The sequence below is a fragment of the Labrus mixtus genome, chromosome 3 (assembly GCF_963584025.1).
Source record: "Labrus mixtus chromosome 3, fLabMix1.1, whole genome shotgun sequence".
Classification (NCBI taxonomy): Eukaryota; Metazoa; Chordata; class Actinopteri; order Labriformes; family Labridae; genus Labrus; species Labrus mixtus.
Window position 1 is genome coordinate 18,716,554 of NC_083614.1, and position 20,618 is coordinate 18,737,171.

At 38.7% G+C, this 20,618-nt stretch overlaps 2 protein-coding genes and 1 long non-coding RNA gene across 5 annotated transcripts; all 3 read left to right on the top strand.

The window, feature by feature from the left end:
• Positions 1 to 535: 535 nt before the first annotated feature.
• Positions 536 to 7,638, top strand: usf1 (upstream transcription factor 1). 3 transcript variants are annotated; one of them, XM_061033541.1, is made up of 11 exons: positions 536 to 642; positions 1,290 to 1,351; positions 1,510 to 1,559; positions 2,055 to 2,167; positions 2,532 to 2,645; positions 3,235 to 3,388; positions 4,449 to 4,536; positions 4,675 to 4,733; positions 4,849 to 4,943; positions 5,937 to 6,080; positions 6,864 to 7,638. In XM_061033541.1, exons 2-11 carry the CDS (start codon positions 1,344 to 1,346, stop codon positions 6,951 to 6,953), a joined length of 915 nt encoding a protein of 304 aa, XP_060889524.1. In that variant the 5' UTR covers positions 536 to 642; positions 1,290 to 1,343; the 3' UTR covers positions 6,954 to 7,638. The 3 variants fall into 3 exon arrangements, with proteins under 3 accessions (XP_060889524.1, XP_060889523.1, XP_060889525.1); XM_061033540.1 differs by lacking the exon at positions 536 to 642 and having other exon boundaries at positions 728 to 1,351; XM_061033542.1 differs by lacking the exon at positions 536 to 642 and having other exon boundaries at positions 730 to 1,351; positions 5,952 to 6,080.
• A 221-nt stretch (positions 7,639 to 7,859) lies between these two features.
• Positions 7,860 to 14,757, top strand: use1 (unconventional SNARE in the ER 1 homolog (S. cerevisiae)). Its single transcript, XM_061033543.1, has 9 exons — positions 7,860 to 7,998; positions 9,957 to 10,006; positions 10,188 to 10,266; positions 11,367 to 11,519; positions 11,654 to 11,669; positions 11,785 to 11,815; positions 11,924 to 12,089; positions 12,823 to 14,351; positions 14,719 to 14,757. Exons 1-8 carry the CDS (start codon positions 7,900 to 7,902, stop codon positions 13,003 to 13,005), a joined length of 777 nt encoding a protein of 258 aa, XP_060889526.1. The 5' UTR covers positions 7,860 to 7,899; the 3' UTR covers positions 13,006 to 14,351; positions 14,719 to 14,757.
• Positions 12,096 to 12,667, top strand: LOC132963548 (uncharacterized). Its single transcript, XR_009668882.1, has 2 exons — positions 12,096 to 12,362; positions 12,398 to 12,667. It is a non-coding gene; the product is annotated as an uncharacterized LOC132963548 (long non-coding RNA).
• Positions 14,758 to 20,618: the final 5,861 nt, after the last annotated feature.

A 20,618-nucleotide genomic window follows, 5' to 3' on the forward strand; every position in this document is an offset into this window, starting at 1 on the left:
CCAAATACAGAGTGGTAAACATGACCCTGCATGTCCCAACTTTTTGAAATGTGTTGATGGCATCAAATTAAAAATTTATATATGTTGGCTATTTCAGGAGACGTTATAAATATAGGCTACAAAAAGATTAAATAAATATAAATATATAAAATATAAAATATATATTTTTTTTTTCTCTATATATATATAAAATATGTTTTATTACCTAATATAGGTTAATAAAGAGGTAATCACATAAAAAAAACTATTGAACAGATGATCAGATAACTGCACTCCATAAGATCTACTAATCTTTCCACGACTTATCAAACAAAAATGACCTTTTTGTGTGAGAGATCACATTCATAACAACACCCCCCCCCCCCCCCCCCCGTCATCCTTCCCGCTCTCATTTTCTGGCTGCTCATGTCTTCTTCGCTCTGCAAAAAAATGCAAACAATGACAATTTTAGTTTGACTTTTAGAAATTAGTTGAATTAGTTGTAATTATTTACAGATTTTTTTTTAAATTATGACTTAAAGTACGAAACCGACCTTTGTCATAAGAAAGCCTGGAATTATACAATAATTTCATGCCGCGCATGCGTAAAGCAGACACCGAAGCTGATCTGTTGACAAATATCGGGGGAGGGACCACTGCGGCGTAAGTAGATCTTTGTTCAGAGTGGAATATATTCAACAAAATGGCTCCCAGTAGATAGCTCAGCTGTTGTGACTTGTACGACTCTATCCTTGTGCTTTTACTGACAATGTCATTGCTAGCTCGTGGAAAGTGCTTTGTTTAACAGCTGTAACAACCGCTGGGGCCGATAAAGTGATGTAGCAGAAAGGAAGAGGTCTGTGTCAAGTTAGCTATAATGAAAAATGTCGTTTCCGGTGCGAATCTCCACAACAATGTACGTGTTAGGATACGTTTTTGAATGTACCTGAGCGAATGAAGTTTAAAAAAAAAGACCAGGGCGTAATATTAATTTTGAGTTAAGTACGGTTCGGTCGAGCTAATTCGTTTTTACATCACGCGTATGAGCGACAACCTGATTTTCTTTGATGCGCTCTTATTGTGAAGGCAAAGACGGCCAGTTTCCGTTATCTCCCGCGTTAACGTTCAGCTTGACTCGGATCGAGCAGCCTGAAAAGCTAGCTGCAAACCAGCGTTTTCTGTCACAGTTTCAGCCTTAAACTTTGCTCTGGGCTTATAGTGGTTCTAAGTCATACAGTTGGTTAATATTTTTGAGTTACAAATAAGGTCTATCGCGTATTTCTGTCCAACTTAATGAACTTGTTTCACAGTCTGGCTGTGGGAGAGATTGAGGGCGGTCTCCTCGTCCAAGACTGTCGACAGAAATGAAGAGGTGAGTGGGACTCATTGACTGAAAATGCGCCATTGTCAATTCAATGCAAAAATCTAATGACAGGCTAGGCTCTAAACCTGCTGATTAGTTCGTTTTTCAATAGCAAATATTCAATTAAACCACAAGATGACTCGTCTTTTGTATTTCAATGTGTGCAGCCAACAGAAAAGCCCTGAACCAGATGGGAGTGTAACAGTCAACGAGGAAGGTAAAACTGCAGTATAACAACATCTGTATTTTATCATTTAGTCAAATTTATTTTTACTCATGATAAATATGTCTTCTATATTTAATACAATACACCAGAACCCTTACATTTCCAGAATACCATCATTTAACTATATTTTTGTTTTAAAAAAAAACTTTAGAGAAATGTTTACATGCACTACTGGTAAAGTTGTATCATCTGAGGGCATTGTTTGTATTTATTTTACTGATTATTAATTTGTGCATTGAGATTATATTAGGTGTGTTTTATACTGTGCTTTGTATTTCATGTCTTTTGTATCGTCTTATCTGGACACCGGGTCTGGAATACAGTTTTTATTGATTGATTGATTGATTACTACATATGAGTAGCGATTGAAAGATCTTTAAAATGCAAGAAATATGTACGCCAGATTAAGGTAGTGCTGTTGGTATACGCACAAGCTTATCATACTTATCTACATGTTTTTTTAGCTAACTTTTTTGACTCTTTAAGGGTCAGTGGCCACAGCAGAGGACCCGGCAGCTATTGCCACCATTCAGTCTGCTGCTACCTTTACCGACCAACCCATCAAATATCTCTTCAAGACAGAAGGAGCAGGCGGCCAGGTACGGATGAGTAATACCAAAACCATGTGGTCGTTTTAGTTGACCTGAAATGTGTTGCTTGAAATCTGGTGGGGCATTATAGTTTTTTTTAAACTAACAGGGCTCACACATTCACTATATATTACAGTTAACCAATTATATGTCCACGTAAATCTTAAGGATGAAACTTTTATTGAAGTCAAAGCAAGTGTAAAGCACCTTTTGGAAAACAGGAAAGTCAAAGTGCCTTGCTGAAGAACATGGATAAATTATCAACATGACATTAAGAAAACGTGAAAATTGCAGCATAAAGACAATAAAAACACAATATTGGTCATGTCTGAATGATGAAGTTTTGACCTCTCTTTTTAACGGTGTGTCCAAGGTGACCTACAGAGTGATCCAGGTGTCAGACGGCCAGCTGGAGGGTCAGACAGATGGATCGGCAGCAGTCAGCCTGGTTACTGGTTTCCCTGCAAATACACAGACGGTCACACAGGTGAGAACAACACTGACCCCACTGTATGACTGGAGTTTAGAAAAGAACAGAAGAGGTAAGTAACTTTCAATGTATGTAGTGTTAACTACCTTTTATTTTTTTAATTATTTTATGTTCAAAATACTAGATGTTTGAGGAGACATTCTTAGTTTAGAGTCTTTAAATCTTTTATAATCACTTATACTTAAAGTTTTTTTTTGTTTACTGTTGAATACATAAAGATCATCACTTCTTATAGCTGGCTCATCTGATTAACAATGTTGATTTTCTATATATATTGAAAACCTGTTCTGGTTAATTTAAGTTGCTACTCAGTGGTCTAAGATTTTAACTATGAAGAATTGTTTTAGATGTGTTACAGGTTAAGTTACATTTCTCTGGTAACAAGCTTTAAAGTAGACCATTTGCTGCATATTTTTGTTAATTTGACATTTTTAACCTTTTCTGTTCAGAACTGCAGCATCAACAGTCTTCACAGAAGCTTGTGGATTTCAATGTTCTTGATTCATTGAATGTCTTACTTTCCTTTTGTACCTGCTGAACAGTACAAAACCAGACTAAAATGGAGTGAATATGTGTTTGGTGTCAGGCCGTGTTTTCCCAGTCTGATGGGTTGGAGGGAGACAGCAGCGCAGAGACACAGTACGCCTACTATCCCGCCACCATCGCAGACGCCACCACTGGCACCATGGTGACCACGGTGCAGGCCTCTGATACGTTGCTGGGCCAGACCACACCCACAGGTATTCACTGCTATAAGGCCTGGCGATGACAAACAATGTGATTGCTAAGGCTCCTTCATTTTACACTGGCATTTAAAATTCAAGTTACAGATTTGATAGTGGAGTCAAAGGAGAGTGTTGTTATTTAATCACCGTTCAAGGATTCATGGTCTTTATTTGTCACATGTTGCCTGAACAGTGAAGGGCATTGACTGCAAGGCCATGCATCATTTCTTTAAAAGACACATTCATATCGGGAAACTTACATGAAACTATGAAATCCAATTTAAAAAAAAACCCATAAATGTACAAATATTTAAAAATATAAAAGTGTAAAGTCTCAGAGTGCAGTTTGTGTGAGTGTTAACAGACACTGTTCTACAGTGGGTAATGTGCATGAGGTGCCATGGTTTGACCTGGGCCCTATTTTAGGAACTTAAATCATTGCTGTTCAACCTGGGGTCCAGGCCCCCCCAAGCAGAGGCACCAAAGATCTCATGGGGGAGTGTAAGGCTTTGTCCGCTCTGACATTGTCCAAATTAGATTTCCACACAACAAAAACTGTGATTACACATCTACTTGATAGTTTAAACCCATTTGTGAAGGCCTATTGGATTTTAAAAGAAAGAAATATAATGCTTGTACCAGAGAAGAGACATTTATCAATGAAAACACTTAACTATGATATTACATTTTGACAGCAATGTATCACTTTTTTTTTATTCGTGGGGGGGATTCAAGTGTTGTACAAGGTAAACATACTCTTTCATTTTTTGAGGCTTTGAAAAACATTTATGTTATGGCTGTTTTTTTAATAATTTAAACATCATGTGTGTCTCTACTTTTGAAAAACTATACAAGCATGTCATTTGCATATAAGCACATTTAGTGGAAGTACTTTAGTCAGGCCTGCAGAGATTACATGCAGTGTTTTCAGCCTGTGTGTCGCTAGCAGTCAAAAGCATTTTATATCTCCGATAGCATAAAGGCAGTGGGTGAGTTCTATAAAATGTTCACTTTCAGGTGTTCACAATGCCATGTTCAATTCAAATTGCTCTAACTGTAACCTTTGGTTTAACAGGGCAGCTGTATGTGATGATGTCGCCACAGGAAGTTTTGACGGGTTCCAATCAAAGGACAATCGCACCTCGCACTCAGCCATACATTGCGTAAATACATCATCATTTAACAGATATGCAGCACAAAAGAATCTATTGAGAAATGATCATTTTCAGCCAAATGTAGAAAATCTGCTACATCTAAAGGTTTGAGCAAACTTCAAATCGTTATGCTGGATTGTTTTCCAGAAAGCAAGAGGCTCCTCGGGGTTCAAGAGATGAGAAACGGCGTGCCCAGCACAATGAAGGTTAGTAGTGCTCACTTTTTACTTTTGTGAATGGTTAAAGCATATTTTACTACAAACAGCAGAGCAAGCCTTCAATGATACAGTAAAGTCTCTAATTCACGTATTTGTCCAACAGTGGAGCGCAGGCGCAGGGACAAGATCAACAACTGGATTGTGCAGCTGTCGAAAGCCATCCCAGACTGTAACATTGACTACACCAAAACAGGACAGGTAAGTGAAGCTCAGAGTGAGACCTTCTCTGGATTTCAAAAGGAGAGATTTTTAGTGCCTGTGTCCACTTAAGTCTTTATTTCTGTCAGAAAAGAGCCGACTACATTGGGGTGGGTTAGGACGTGTACATTGAGGGTAAAAAATGCTTGTTGTGGGTTTTGTTTTATCACAACATTTTTAGATAACCCCCCCTGTATATGATAGTGTTGGGGAAATTTGTAATTATTGTATCATTTGAGATTTTTTTTTTTAAGAGATGTTTTTGGGCCTTTTTGCCATTATTAGATATCACAGCTAGAGAGAGGCGGAAAATGATGTTAGGAGAGAGGTGGGAATGACATGAAGCAAAGGGCTGAAGTCAGACACGAACCCACGGCCGCTGCAACGCACTATAGCCTCTGCACATGAGGTGCAAGACACAACCGCTAGGCCATCGGAAACCCCCATTATTTCTTTACTTTTAGCACGATCCAGAGGATGCAGTTCTTTGTGCTCAGTATGGATGATTCTGTATTAATGATGTCCTTGCTGTCACTGCTCTGTCTGACAGCTGTGGAGCATGTGGGTGCATGACACAAGCTATCATAGACAACAAGAACCTTTATGTGATGGATCAGTTTCTGGCTGATCTGTTTCCAGAGAATATGGATTTCTTTCTTATTTTTGACTGACATATTGCACACTTTGTGACTGAGACAAAGCCTCCACAAGGTTATCATCCATTTTCCTGGTTTCAAAGAACATTTGAAAGTACTTGGGGCAGGTCAAATTAAGGCAGAGGGCTCTGGGAAAAAAAAACCATCAGCACTACATTTGTCCTCCAGGTATGCTAGTTCATACTCTCCTCATTGAGAACAAATGAAAAAAGAAGCCGGCATTCTGAAGAAAAAAAACCCTTTTGTGGACACAAGCATTTTATTCAACAAATACACAACAGTATATTTACAAATTAAATGGTTAAGAGAACAAGTTAGCAAGTTTATGAATTTGTAGGCTCTTTTGTCTCAGAGCAAAGGAGGAATCTTGTCAAAAGCCTGTGAGTACATCAAGGAACTCCGACAGAGCAACCTAAAGTTGGGGGAAGATATCAGCACTCTTGATCGTCTCAGGATTGACAACCAGCTTCTCAGACAGGAGGTATGTCTGTTTCTTACTTGTTCCTTAAACTCTAGTTTCTAGAGGTGGGGGGGGAATGATTCAGGTGTGTAATGCCATGTATCATTACACAGCTGTGTTGAATACTCCATTTTGATTGGTCATTAACAGCATTCTAAAGACTGCTGCCAAGAAGAACTGACCATCTCAAGTGACACACAGCTCTGAACACAGAGTCTGGAGGACTATCTCTTATCATGTCTATTCACTGAAAGCAGTCCAGTTCATTTGATGTTGGTCCGTTGCCCTTTTCACAATGGTTCACTTCATCATAAATAAAAAGACTCAGGTCTAATGTGAGCTATGACAGCTTGACAGACTGATTTTTAAAGAACAAAAAAGTTTGACATTATGTATTTCTGGATAGGGGTAGGGTGCCATGTGTGCAGGATCTTTTAAAGTCAGGATCTTACTTCATTCGATAATCAGCCACATTATACAATGTTACAATGTTACAATTCACTTAGCAGACGCTTTTATCCAAAGCGACGTACATCATAGAGTAGGTACAACACTAATCCATTCATACACCGCCACAGTAGCAGCGGGAGCAATACGGGGTTAAGTGTCTTGCCCAAGAACACATCGGACATGTTGCTCAGCTGGGGATCGAACCCTCAACCTTTCGGTCAAAAGGCGACGACTCTACCAACTCCAGTTATAACTCCAGTTGAATCTAAATCCAGTCGTTTCAATGTGTAACTTGATTTAGTTAAAAGTGTTTCATCTTCATTATTACTGCTCTATCTGTGTTGCTCTTGCTAGGTGGAAGACTGGAAGTCCAAGAATCAGATCCTTAGGAACCTGCTGCGACAGCATGGCATTGTGGGATCATCCAGCACAGACCCCCAGTGAGAAGCCTGTCACCTGCGTGTATTTGAAGAAAACCACATATGGGCCAAAAGAGTACTTGAAACTTTTCGAGACACTTTGTTTGTGATCAAGTGTGCATCAAACCGGGGAAAATTGTGTCCACGATTGAATAATCAAATCCAGCTTTTTACTTATAAATTGTTTGCCTGTGGAATAAAACACACTTTTTAATATCATGATGATAACAGAGGAACTTATTAAACATCACATTTCAGTGGTCAAGCAAATGCATTCCTACCTATTCTAAGATTGTTTGTTAACCTCCAGTTCGGAAAGCTTTAGAAAATGACCAACTTGTTTTTCTTAACCTCTTCAGTACTGTGCTGTTCTTTATCAGATGCACGTGAAGAAGAAGGAAATATTGTATTCCTGCTTTGACTTGTTTTCAACTATTGTCAGTATCATTTTCATAATATGATACCATAGACTGCATGAAAACCTATATTTATATGTAGTCAATGGTTGATACCAAGTTTTTCATCCAGTTCATATTTGCGCTCTTTTGCTTTGTATTTTGTTGTTTTCATGAAACCGGACTTGGGACAATAATTGCATTGCAACAATGTAACTAACTAATTGACAGGTGTTGGTAAGCATTGCATCTTAGGTAGGCTATGTATGTCTTTATAATAAATACATTAAAAAATGTAATTCATATACAAAAGCACCTTCAGTTGTGTTTATTAAAGTTGGCTACAAGAAATTAAAACATGTATTCACAGTTTTTATTTTTCTAGCATGACGATCAACGATTGAAACCACACACTATATATTGGTTGTATACATTAAATGGTTTGAATCCTAGATAGTTTAAAAATAAGTAGTTATTATTTACAGTCTGATTCAAACTCTGTAATAAGCTCCTCCCACGTCCTGTCTGGGTTTAACAGATTGACGTCATACTGCTGCGACGGTGTGTCAGTCAAACATGGCTTCTAGGTTAGAAATTAATTTCGTCAGATTATTGTCTCGCTGTGAATCGATAGCGTCGGAGAAACGAGGAGAAACAGAATGGAGATTAGAAAAGGTAAGTCTACAAACATTGAGTAAATGTTGTGGTTCAGAGCTGTCTGACTTTCATTAGCGTTGTTAGCATGACTGTTGTTGTTGTTAGCTTGCCGCTCAGTCTGTTAGCCACGTCGTCACTGAAACCAGCCAGATAGAGATTTATCAAGAAGGACCTTTTAGTGCTATTCTTCTTTCCGCACATGATAAAGCTTTAACTATTATAAAGTTGACATGATAGTGTTTTTCTAACCCTGCTAAGTTATTTCGCTGCATGAATATTTTGGTGAAACTTCCTAAAACAGCCCTGTTTTCATAAATAAATTCACTGCTACTTTCATTCAAATTAATTCATAAATAAATATTACACATCAAATCTGCCACAAAAGTACAACAGCTGTGTGATAGACGTGTCTCAGTGCAGTATAAAATTGTACACAATTTATTTCTGATCAAGCAATCTGACTGGACTAGAGGCATTTATATGTAAAGTGTACATATAGTAGCCTATGTCAAATTTTATATATATATATATATATATATATAGATTGTATTAAATGTATAATTGTAAACATACTGTATAGATATAAGGATTGTATAAATATATAAATATAGTTCATCAAATTGTACAAATAGATATGTATATATAGATATATGGATTGTATAAATTATAAAAAATCAGAGTATATCAAGTTGTATATATGTTTGGAAAATCATTGAATTGTAAATATCAAATATAGTATCATACATATAGTATAGCAAATTGTATATAGATAGATTGTATATATAGAGAGATTATAAGGAACACAGGAATTTAATTTAATTGAATTTAATAAATATGAATTATTGAGCTGTGGAAAAGGGGTAGGATTAAATAAGTTTTATACTTCTTCCTACTCCTTTTCAGGTATATCAATTGAATATATGTAATTTTATTTTTTTGTGAAATAATTTGAACATTGTTTTTTGTTTATTGTATTTTCGTGCTTTTCATTTTGTTTTGTATTTTTGATATGTTTGATTTTATTTGATATGTCTGAAATAAATTTAATCAATCAATCAATCAATCAATCAATTTCTAGAGTGCTGATTTATAATCACTTGGACTGTTCACAACAATGTATAACCCCGTCCCCGCCTCAGAAAGCGGTTCTGGATGCTTTTATATTACATTACAGCACACGGTGTTTGTTAGTCTTTATTAAACCATCTGATACCTCAGAATCATACAACACACTCTGGTGTAACTAGTCCATGATAAATTTAGACCACACAATCAAATGTTCACTGCAGAGTAGCTAGTAAGTGGTAACCATGGACACCAACGAAGCGTGACTTGTTAACAAAAATGATCTTGACAGTCGTCTGTAGATTGATACTACAGTCCACTAATGAATCCTACCTTCATGAAGTTTATAACATCCAGCTTGAAGTCAAACTGTAGCAGCATCTTTTTTTATAATGTGCTTTGTGTTGCTGTTGAATTACAAGAGGTGCTCTGTAGTCACTCTGTTCATAGAGAGATGAACAGATATCACAAAAACATACTACAGCCTTAACTGAACCGTCTCTTAAACAATAGAAGAAACTGAACATTATAAGCTTGAAATACAAATAATATGCACTGCTGTGCTGGCTGCATTGGCACAATCATTGACTGCTTTCAGTTGGTCTGCAGCAGTAAAACTGAAATATGCTGTCTCTGTTTGTCTGCTGTTGTGTAAATGTAATGTAATATAAAATTTGGCTAGCTGAACTTCTGATGTATAACAGCAAAATATGATATGATTATTATTTTTTCTAATCAAGAGAAGGAGTTGGTTCAGGTTTTCATTGTTGGTTTTTATGGCTCTTTATTACGAGGAACTTAACAGAATAAACTCAGCTTCCAGTCATGCCTTTTCAAAAACTATAATATTTACTTTAAAAATGTAAGACATTATATCACGTCATCAGTGTTTGTGTTGTGCTTGCCTCTAGTATGTTGGCGCCCTGGAGGAGATGTTGGTGGCCTTGAGGAAAAGCCTGAGGTAAATGATTTTGTACATTCTTTATGTTTTAAATTTTTATTATTACTAATTTTTGACACATAAGTTGCTGTTAAAGCTTAACATTCACCGGTAAGTTTGTCTCTGGATATTGCATTTTGCTCTGTATTTTTATAACTATATAGGTATATTTATTAATAATGTTATGTCTTGTCAATTACAGCAAACCCACACCAGAAGTGCTGACTGAATTCACAAGAAAAGTAGATTTTCTGAAAGGACTTCTGGAGGCTGACAAACTGGTCAGAAGCAACATTTTATAAAATCATCTCTTTTTTCCCCACTGTAGTCTATAATTGATGTTTTCTTATTAAGTTGCATTTGTGGCAGAGATGAAAACAAAGCCATTCTCTTATTTTTATAAATAAATAAAACAAGTTTCACTAGCTTCCTATCTGAATGAAGTGAGCAAGGGCAACTCGAGAAAAAAATAAAAAGCTAGCATCCTCCTCTGTAACGGCTGCAGACTGTCTCCACGGATGTGGATGAAGTGTCGCGCCGCTGAAATCCCCGGTCCGATCTAAACCCCTGGTTATATTAATATTAGTAATAATGTGAAAGTCGTATTTACAGACTTCATAAACAGATTTTTTTTTTAAAGTCACACAGATGCCGAAATGTTTTCCTGATCTCTGGAAAGTTTGTATGTGACATCTTTTATGAATACTGCACCACAGTTACCACCAGCTCTCAGCAGATGTTTTTTTTTAGCTTCACTCTAACTCAGTGATACTCAACCCGAGGCTCTCGAGCCACATGTGGCTCATTTGGGACTAGCTGTGGCTCTTTTAGGTCCTACTTGGGAAAAAAAAATTCCAAAGTAATTATTTAAAAAAGGGAAACATTGTCAGCAGAAATTATTCTTTGCAAGTCATGGCACTGTGTTTCCCACACATATTTGAGGAAAGAAAGAGTTTTTTTGATTGTTGCTCTTATATTTTTTGGTCAATGTGGCTCTTAAGTCCAACAAGGCTGAGTACCACTGCTCTAACTGTACGTGGCTAATAGTGTCTGTGTTTGCTTTTTAATAGTTTGGTTTTGCTTTTTGCAATGAGGATTTTTTTTCCATAGAAATTGGGACAGTTTTCTCTAAATGACTGCGTGATATTTAAATACGCCCTACCAGTACAATTAGGGTGCATTCAACCCCCTGCGTGGAATATGTGAATTACAGGTTGTCTTTTTGATTCATTTGCACAGGTGTAGTGGGCACAAAAGTAGCACAGTCCTTTTGTGAATCAGGCCCTCAGGTTTCATTTAGAATTTCATTTTTTTGTCCTTTGAGTTTTTCTTCTGATCTCACAGTTTTCCTGACTTTTATCTCTCCTGTTTTTGTTCCCAGTCTTCACCAACAGAAAAGGCCTTAGCTAATCAGTTCCTCGCCCCTGGGCGAACACCCACTATAGCCAATGAGAGGATGCCTGCCACTAAAACTGTCCACATGCAGACCAAGGCCCGGTGTACGGGAGAGATGAGGAATGAGCTGCTTGGCACAGTAAGATGATACTAGCAGAAAAAGTAGAGTAAGATGATACTAGCAGAAAAAGTAGAGAGAGAAAAATAATGGAACACCCCCCCCCCCTCTCTTTAAGTCCCTTTCTCACTTTTCTCTCTTTGGTGTCATTGCAGGGGCTGACTGGCAAAGGTAAGAAATGTTTCAGCATTTAAAGTCGTCTTCAATTTTGTAATTTAACGCAAAGGTGATCCCCTATATTCACACAAGATAGTCTGCTGAGTAATTAATTCTTCCCTCTCCATAGGCTCATCAGAAACAGAATTAAGAAACAGAAGGTAAAGCTGCACATACAGTTTTTTTTTTGCTTTTACTTTGGATGAGCACCTTGGTTGCTCGCCTGCGGTCAAATAAAAAAGTGAATAAAGCCGTCCTGCCTCTTTCAGGTCAGGTCTTCCCTTGGATGAGCGCCAGTCTGCAGCAGAACTGGAGGCCGTCCTGCAGCATCATCACAACCTGCAGGAGAAACTTGCTGATGACATGCTCAATTTGGCAAGAAATTTGAAGAACAACAGTCTGGCAGCACAGAACATCATCAAACAGGACAACCAGGTAACTACCTTTATACCTCTATATCTACCGCTCCAGTTGGTGTCAGAAGTTCCTATGTGGCTTCTGATGCTTACTCTGATGAGAGAGAGAGAGAGAGACGTCCATTGTTGCGTCTCTCCTTAATTGTTATGGTTGTGATATGTCTCCTGTTTAATGTGAGCCTTCTAATGCAGTTTTGTTCCATGCATGCTGGTTGCTGCTGATTCTGCACTCTCTTGGTTTAGCTATGTCATTATTAACAATTGTCCCTACACTGAGCTCACCTGTTGTCATGTCAGTATGGCATGTGAAACTTCTAAAAACAAAAGTTGTGTTGTTTGGGCAACTTTGAAACTATGTACTGCTGATGAAGACTGTCAAAGGAGTAGACACATACAAGAGGAACACAGGGAAGCAATGACGTCAGCGAGGTCCGGACCTCGTTTTTTATAATTTTATAGTAACAGTTTAACTAGTGTAATAATATATTTATTCCGGTGCATGTTGACTGAATTGATCTCAGTTTATTTCTGTCTCCTCAAATTATTTCTAGTCCTGCTGAGGTCTCAGCTGATTCTTTCAACAAGTGGGCAATATAACATTTTTTTTTTTTTTTTTTTTTTTTTTTTAACAAGCATCCAATAAATTCTCTGTTGTTCACCTGGTGTTGCCGTGTCTTTATTAATGACTTTTAGAACGCTACGTTTTAGGTGTGTGTACCCAGTGTTTAACCTGTATCCAATCTACTTCCCAGACGCTGGGCCAGTCCATGCGTCAGGCAGACCTGAACTTTGAGAAGCTGAAGACGGAGTCCGAGAGGTTGGAGCAGCACACCAAGAAGTCCGTCAATTGGCTGCTGTGGATCATGCTCGTCCTGGTCTCCTTCACCTTCATCAGCATGATCCTCTTCATTAGAATCTTCCCCAGACTCCGATGATGACACGTCTGTGATACTGAACTCTTAGTCTCCTTGTCCTCTTGTGGTTACAGAGCAGTAACTGCATAGGCCTTAAGATCTACCGATCAGTAGTGGTCAGAACCAAAACGACGCCGTTTGATGAACTGAAACATTTGCACTTTTGAAATCGAAGTTCTTCTTCTCGACAGGAAGGTTTAAAAGGAGGTTTGAAGCATCAGTATTCATTTTTTTGAAACAGCAGAACATGAATGGAGCTTGTTTTCTTTAAGGCCTTAGGTAGAAACAGAATAGTCTTAATAAATGGACAGCAGACACTGAGCCTTAAGTATTCTTTACTCTCGTCAGGTACGCTACAAGCCACTCGGCCTATGTAGAGCAAACTTCTCTTGAGTTCAGCATTTCCTCACCTTGTATCTGAAACAGTTCATAACCCGTCCAGCATCTGCTATAGACTATATAAATCACAGTTCAACACTATATCTGATTAAAGGCAGAGTCTAAAGATTCAAACTAAATCATTGCTCTGGATGTGCTAAATGTTTAAATTGTTTGGTAACCCTTTACTCTGTCTATTAGCACCTATAAGCATTGCATAGATATTTATAAAATAGTAAATAGCACTATAATGAAGTTATAGAAAGCCATATAGACATTTACATGTGTTTATTAATGTGAAGTATTTGTCAACAACTATATAAGTTCTCCTATGAGCTATACTGTCACTTCTCATCTGTTCATACTATAATGTATGACTGGCCCTAGGAGGAGCTGTAGTTGGACAAATATTACATTAATACACACTTTTTAAAATTATATTATATTAAATTATAATCTATAAAAGGTTTATATAGTGCTTCTTGATTCTAAATAACTACGGTAATATTTATTCTAATAAGGAAGTCAAGTGTCACTGATTGTTGCACTGAATGCACAGAGTTAATACAAATTACAAAAATCTACTTTAAGCATCAGTTACATTTCCATGAATACTTTTCTCTGAGTTCATTTTTTGGGGAAAAAATATTGCAAGGCGGTGTAGAGCTGTTAGGGTGCTGTTAGATTCCTGTAGTTCATCCCTCCATATAAACCCTTAGTCCAGTTCTGTGTTTCTGAGTGTGTGTTCTGGTTGTTGATTCAGGTGATGAAACTTTTTGATTTTTTTTTTTTTTGTGACGTCTGGGGCTTCTGACACTGATCAAATGAAATGACTGTAACCCCATCTTAGCAATGACATTTTGAGAGCTGTGTGTGTAGAATCACAAGAAACTTGAGAAAATACAATGTCACTGAACTAAAACCACCTCCTTTAATTGTGTAGATGTAATAATTGTGAGACCTGTGTGTGTGTGTGTGTGTGTGTGTGTGTGTGTGTGTGTGTGTGTGTGTGTGTGTGTGTGTGTGTGTGTGTGTGTGTGTGTGTGTGTGTGTGTGTGTGTGTGTGTGTGTGTGTGTGTGTGTGTGTGTGTGTGTGTGTGTGTGTGTGTGTGTGTGTGTGTGTGTGTGTGTGTGTGTGTGTGTGTGTGTGTGTGTGTGTGTGTGTGTGTGTGTGTGTGTGTGTGTGTGTGTGTGTGTGTGTGTGTGTGTGTGTGTGTGTGTGTGTGTGTGTGTGTGTGTGTGTGTGTGTGTGTGTGTGTGTGTGTGTGTGTGTGTGTGTGTGTGTGTGTGTGTGTGTGTGTGTGTGTGTGTGTGTGTGTGTGTGTGTGTGTGTGTGTGTGGGGGGGGGGGGGGGAGCTGTGTATGACATCTTTCCTCAAAGTAAAATACCAAAATTACACCTTTTTCTATTTTTATTTTTTATTTAGATACGACTGCTGCAATGACTTTTTGTTGCCACTAGGTGTCAGTCACATCCTTAGAATATAATTAAAACATGACCCTGATGACTTGATCAAGCAATGAATCCCAAATTAACCCAGGGACTCATTTAGAAGTACGGTATGTCTAAGTATGTCTAAATAAAGGGAGTTGGCCACACAAAAAGCAGAGAGCACCATATGTCACTCTTGGTAATCTATGCATTCTCAGAATTTGTTTCTACTTTATTTAAATTTGATAACATTTGGGGCAGAAATTGTGTTGTTTTTTTTTCTGCATGCAAATACACAAAAATTCTTCAAACAGATTAACATTCCTGCAGTGTTGTCAGTCTACTTGTCATCTAAGTCCTGTGGAGCTGACTAGCTTGTCCAGGCTTGCAGCTCTTCCCCCCCCCTGGCCCTTCCTCTCTCCCCTCTCCCCCGGCTGCTGCTGCCCCACCTCACGCCTGGCTGGCTGGCTGGGCCTCGACCTGGCCTGTCGTGTATTTTAGGATCCCTGGGGGGTATTTTGCCTACTGGAAGCCGAGGTATGCAGGCCACCAGGAGACCAAATGAGGTTGTGTCACTGCGCAGGATCGTCATCCCTCAGTTTAATCGCAGCTGTTTGCGCCTCCATTCTCAGGCCTGAGCTCATGCTGTGGCTGTGTGTGATCTGTTCTCTGAGGCTGTGCTTTTGAACTAAAACGACACTGCATGACTTCATCACTGCTGTGGTTTCTCAGGTTCATTATGGTTGTATTATCCCATTAACTGTGAGAGACTGTTTCGTTTTAGTTTCCTAACCAGACTCCAGAGTCTGGGATGTCGTAAGTGCGAGTTCCTATATTCAGCAAAGGCCTCGAGATCTGAGGGGCTCCTCATTAACAACACTTTTAACCTCTGACCCAGGAAACCTGAATGGCCTTCTTCCTGCACTCTTTTCCCACAGGGATGCTCTGAAAATAGTTTTCACCACTCTTGGAGAGGGTTTTAAGACAGAAGAAAGAACACAATACAATAGCCCATATATACCTGCATAAACATACTGTTCAAATAAATACATCGCAAGATTTTTCTCTAAATTTCACAAAAAAACGAATTGAACTTTTTCCTCTACTTCAGTCTAACTATCAACATCTTCTGCCTCATGTTTTGTGGCTGCTCTCGCACTTAGTAAATGTTAAACAACCATGGAACCAGCGTCTTTAAGATAATCACTGTGTGAGGTTTTCCACCAAATGGCAAGCAGGTTTCTGTTTCTATCAAAGCTTTATTTTTAGAATATACAACAATTAAAAAGTCATTGTTAAGCAGATCAGTTGGCAAATTAGGTGTGTATAGCACTGTACACTGTGTTTGTGGGTGGTAGTATGCATTTAATTGGCTTGATCAAACAGCAGAGGAACAAATTGTTAAGCATGAGAGAACCTCCGTCCTCTCTTAATTCAGCTCTGCGTCTGCGTAACACCACAACACTCCTCTCTTTTTAATTTTGTTTTTGGCTGCAGGTACAGCAGGATTTAGGTTTCCTACAGAGATGAAGGGCGTTTTTTTTTGTTTCATACTTTTTCCATACTTCATGAGGGAGCAAAAGGGTAAAATAGGTTTTTATTTTTTTCCCCGTTTGCCAAAGTTTGACATGGGCTTTGTGTTAAAGTCCGGATGGGATTTATTAATCTGTGAGTATTTTGCACACAAAAAAATCTCATTCATGGAGAACAGAACAGACCTTCTTCTGTCTTTACTCTCAGTCGCTTGGGCATAGTTTACAATGGATCAGAAATCTATATAAATCAAAGTAATAATTTTTTATTGATCTATTTTTATAGTTTATTTGTCCAGTTTTTTTTGTTTTTTTTAAAGATTTATTTATGGGCTTTTTGGGCCTTTAACTGAGAGATAGGACAGTGGATAGAGTCGGAAACCAGGGAGAGAGAGAGTGGGGAATGACATGCGGGAAAGGAACCACAGGTCGGATTTGAACCTGGGCCGCCCGCTTGGAAGACTACAGCTTCCATACATGGGGCGCACTAACCACCAGTGCCCCATTTGTCCAGTTTTTTGTTCCTAGTTTCCAGGGTTTCTTAGGTCAGACATGAACATCTCTCAAATAAGTGGTTGGTTAAAACTATAGTGTAGACCACAATAAGAAAGTATTGTATGTTGTGAATTTATTAGAAAATGACTAGCTGGAACATAGTTTACAAATGCTAGGCCTCCATCAAAAGTGATCAAAAGTAGTTTTTTTTTACCATGTATTTAACTTGTTTGCAGTCTTCTGTGTTGATTTGCATATCTAGAGTCTTTCAGAGGAGAGCTGCTGTTCTGTTGATCTTAATCTCTTAATGTCTCATTTGTGCAGGTGCTGGGAGAGTTTCTGTTTTTATTTTGCCGTTACTGTTTCCCTCGTTGGGACCTGCCTCCCTGCTTGTGTGCCACTCTTCTCTGTCTTTATGTGTGGTTGTGTTGTGTCTGTGGCTCTTCCTCAATCTTAGATGCCAAATGAGCCAAAACCTTCACGGTCAGTGAGCTGAAGTAGCTGAAGCACCTAGAAGGAGCCACTTTTACCTCCCTGTTAAAATCCACGACAGCTGTTTTTTTTTTTTTAAATCCAGGTTTATTTCAGAGTTTTCTCCACCACCGGCTTTAACAGTGTATCATTAGCTGTTTGTTTAGAATGTGTGCTTGTTAATGCATGTGTTTTCGCCTGTGCATGCACGCATGTTTAATGCACCCCAAAGACCTGAGCTGTTCATCATTCCCTGCAGCCCCCCATTTCCCCTCCATCAGTGAGCATTGGTAGCCTACTGTCAACATGTGGGTTAATGCACTGAACCTTCTAGCCTATTTGTCAGGCAGCGCGGCGCTGAAAGAGTCCCCAGTGAAAGAAAAACCCTCCCTGCTGGTTTCTGCTCTGCCTTTGATGTATGGAGCCCAGGTAGTGCTGCTGCTGAGAGGCTTAATTTCTTGCTTCTTTGCTCCTTCACCTTTTAGTGAGTCCGGATCTCCCAGCAGGCAAGACTGAGAATCATGGGTATTGCCGGCACTACAGAAGGCTTTTTTGGCTATAAACTGCCTTATATCTGACCCATAAGACCACAGATTTAGAGAAGGGGATTTCAATTTGAGATGCTTATTTTCCTTCTTGCCTATGTTACAACATGCACAGTAGGCTGCCTGCAGCAGCAGCAACCAGTCCTCCTTGCAGTACCTCTTTAGCACTTTAATTAACAGATTATGTCTTGTTAGCTTTACACATGCCAAAACCATAGACTGTCCAAAAAAAAAATGCATTACTGTTTTTTTCAGTCTAAAAAGCGCAGACTCCAAGAAGTTACTGCTCCATGACAGGAAATAGACAGGTTCATCTTACCAGAGCTCAACAATGAATCAGTTAAGTAATTCACAACTTCTTTTAAAATGTATTCAATGTTAAACACCTTCTCTAGGTCCAGTATCTCTCAGGGTAGTATTTTCATGAGACTTTACTTTTTGTTTTTAACATCTGTTTGTTGGAAGAAAAAAAAAGCTTACAAGTAGTCCAGATGTTGCCGTGGTTTCTGGGAACTTCTCTATGTATCAATCAATATGTCTGACCTGTTTTAAGCTGAAAAAATAATTGATTTATTATCAGTAATAAAATAATAAGGAGCTGCATCCCTATTTAAGACAGAGCCAGTCCAGCAGCTCCCTCTAATTCTGGAAAAGAAAACCAATAAGCATATTTTCTCAAATGTCAAGCTGTTCTTTTAACCTGGTGCTTCCCCCCCCCCCCCCCCCCCCCCCCCCCCCCAAGTAGACCGAGCCTTTGGCTGGGAATTGTTGTTCAGACAGACAGGGGTGCTTAAGGGTGAAAACTGTCAAGGACGTGAAGTTGCTGCAGACTCCATGAAGTGGGAGCAGGGCCGGCAGTTGATGCACAGGGCTCCGCCTGAGGCTGGAGCAGAGACTGGGTGCGTCCAGGGGGGCTGGGGGTGCTGGTGGTATGTGGGAGTGATATGTGGGAACCAGGCACACCTCTGCTGGGCCTCTGCAATGCTCTTTCCCCCAGGAGGCCCTCAAGCTGCCACAGCAGGTGCAGGGCCCCTCCCGGAACAAGAGAGGGTCCTCAGGGTAGCAGATTAGGGCTGTGTGTGTGTAGGTGTGTGTGTGTGTGTGTGTGTAGGTGTGTGTGTCAGTGTGTGTTTGTGGGTGTGGAATATATTCTGTCAACCAGCTTTCTCTCTAGTTTTTTCCCCAGACTGAAACTGAAAATCTTCTTTTAGATAAGCAAATTCTCTAAACATTAACACTGTTACCCAAAACAACAACTGAAAGAGCTTTGTGTTCCGAATGAAAATATCAATGTCTTGTTATTGTGTGTGTGTGTGTGTGTGTGTGTGTGTGTGTGTGTGTGTGTGTGTGTGTGTGTGTGTGTGTGTGTATGTGTGTGTGTGTGTGTAAAATACTGTGTTGATAAAAGCGATGAATCCTTGGCTAAGCTGTTACTTGTGAAGGTGTTTGCAACCAAGGTTTTTTTCAAGGGTAGTTTCCACGTCATTTGTTGCATGTTTTGTCCGCTGAGTTGGTATGTCAAGGCCAACCAGATGGTCTTTGATTAATTGTAAATACAAAGGTGCAACATGTTAACAAAATTCTTTACAAGGTTTATAGGCAACGTGTTGTTGTTTTTTCTCTGTGTGAGAAAATGCAGCCAAAACAGTGAACATTATCATTCCAATAAGAGAGATGAAAAAGAGATGGATGATGGAAAAAATGGTCAGTTGCTCAAATATATTTTGTTAATTTGACAAATTGTGATCATGTTTCCTCACTGTTTTCTGTGTGTACTAATGCATGACTAAAATTGGTGTGGACAGTGCTCTCCTCGCCGATCATAACAGTGATGCTGCTTGTTTGGTTGTCAGACTGCCTGCAGTTCACTGTACTCTACTATTGATTCTTTTCCTTCCCTGTTTTGCTGCCTTGTTAAGTGACTGCATGTGTAAGAGGGAGGAGACAGGGAAGGGATGACTTACCAATATGTCTTCTTTTGCTCGTAACAGAGCTGGTTGCAAATAACAACCAGAAAAATAAAACTCAACTAGCGGAGAACAACTATGCTCAATGCTGTGCTTTAGAGCAGTTTAAAGCAATTCATAAATGAATTAACTACTTTAAGCTTTTACACCCTGATTGCTGTTAATGTGTGCGCTTTATGAACTGCATGCTTCCCCCGGTAGCAAAGTGTTCCATGTTTGGCTGCAAAATTGTTTTGTTTTACAGTGAATCATCAATCACTAATCAACAACAACAACAACAACAACAATGAATGAGATAGATTTAGAACTACAATGGCAGTAATAATGGTAAAAGTATGTGTAGTATTAAACACTATTTATGTTGATTTTAAAAGTTGAATCTTAACGGATCATGAAACAAATCAGAACTTACAAATACATAATATTTTTTAGTACACAGTGATGTCAGATGATTCTCTGTTTAATACTCAGATACTGATGTACAGTGATGACTAAATATAAATATGCTTGTACCAGAGTTAGCTAATAAATAATTTGCATCTGTTGGTAATTTCCTGGGCAGGAAGTACATGATCTGAAATATGTAAAAGAAAAAGAAAAAAGTCCATCTGTGTAACATTACAGTTCACAATATATCAGATGAAATCCACAAACATTAAACACAAAAATAAATGTCTAAAAAAAATGCTTAAACTCTACAGTGGGCAATAGTCAAACTTATCCCGTCCCATTTTTCAAACACTTATACATACTCAGGCGTCCTGAATATCTTTGGTGAAGGGAGTACAGAGATCTTTTGTTAAAGTATAAAAAA

Bases quoted from the DNA above. Each gene is read 5' to 3' on its own strand.
- usf1 (XM_061033541.1), top strand. The intron at 2,646-3,234 runs GTGAGAACAACA...GTTTGGTGTCAG, and splicing joins ATACACAGACGGTCACACAG to GCCGTGTTTTCCCAGTCTGA. The intron at 4,944-5,936 runs GTAAGTGAAGCT...ATGAATTTGTAG, and splicing joins ACTACACCAAAACAGGACAG to GCTCTTTTGTCTCAGAGCAA.
- use1 (XM_061033543.1), top strand. From the start codon at position 7,900: ATGGCTTCTAGGTTAGAAATTAATTTCGTCAGATTATTGTCTCGCTGT. The intron at 10,007-10,187 runs GTAAATGATTTT...TGTCAATTACAG, and splicing joins GCCTTGAGGAAAAGCCTGAG to CAAACCCACACCAGAAGTGC. The intron at 12,090-12,822 runs GTAACTACCTTT...TCTACTTCCCAG, and splicing joins TCATCAAACAGGACAACCAG to ACGCTGGGCCAGTCCATGCG.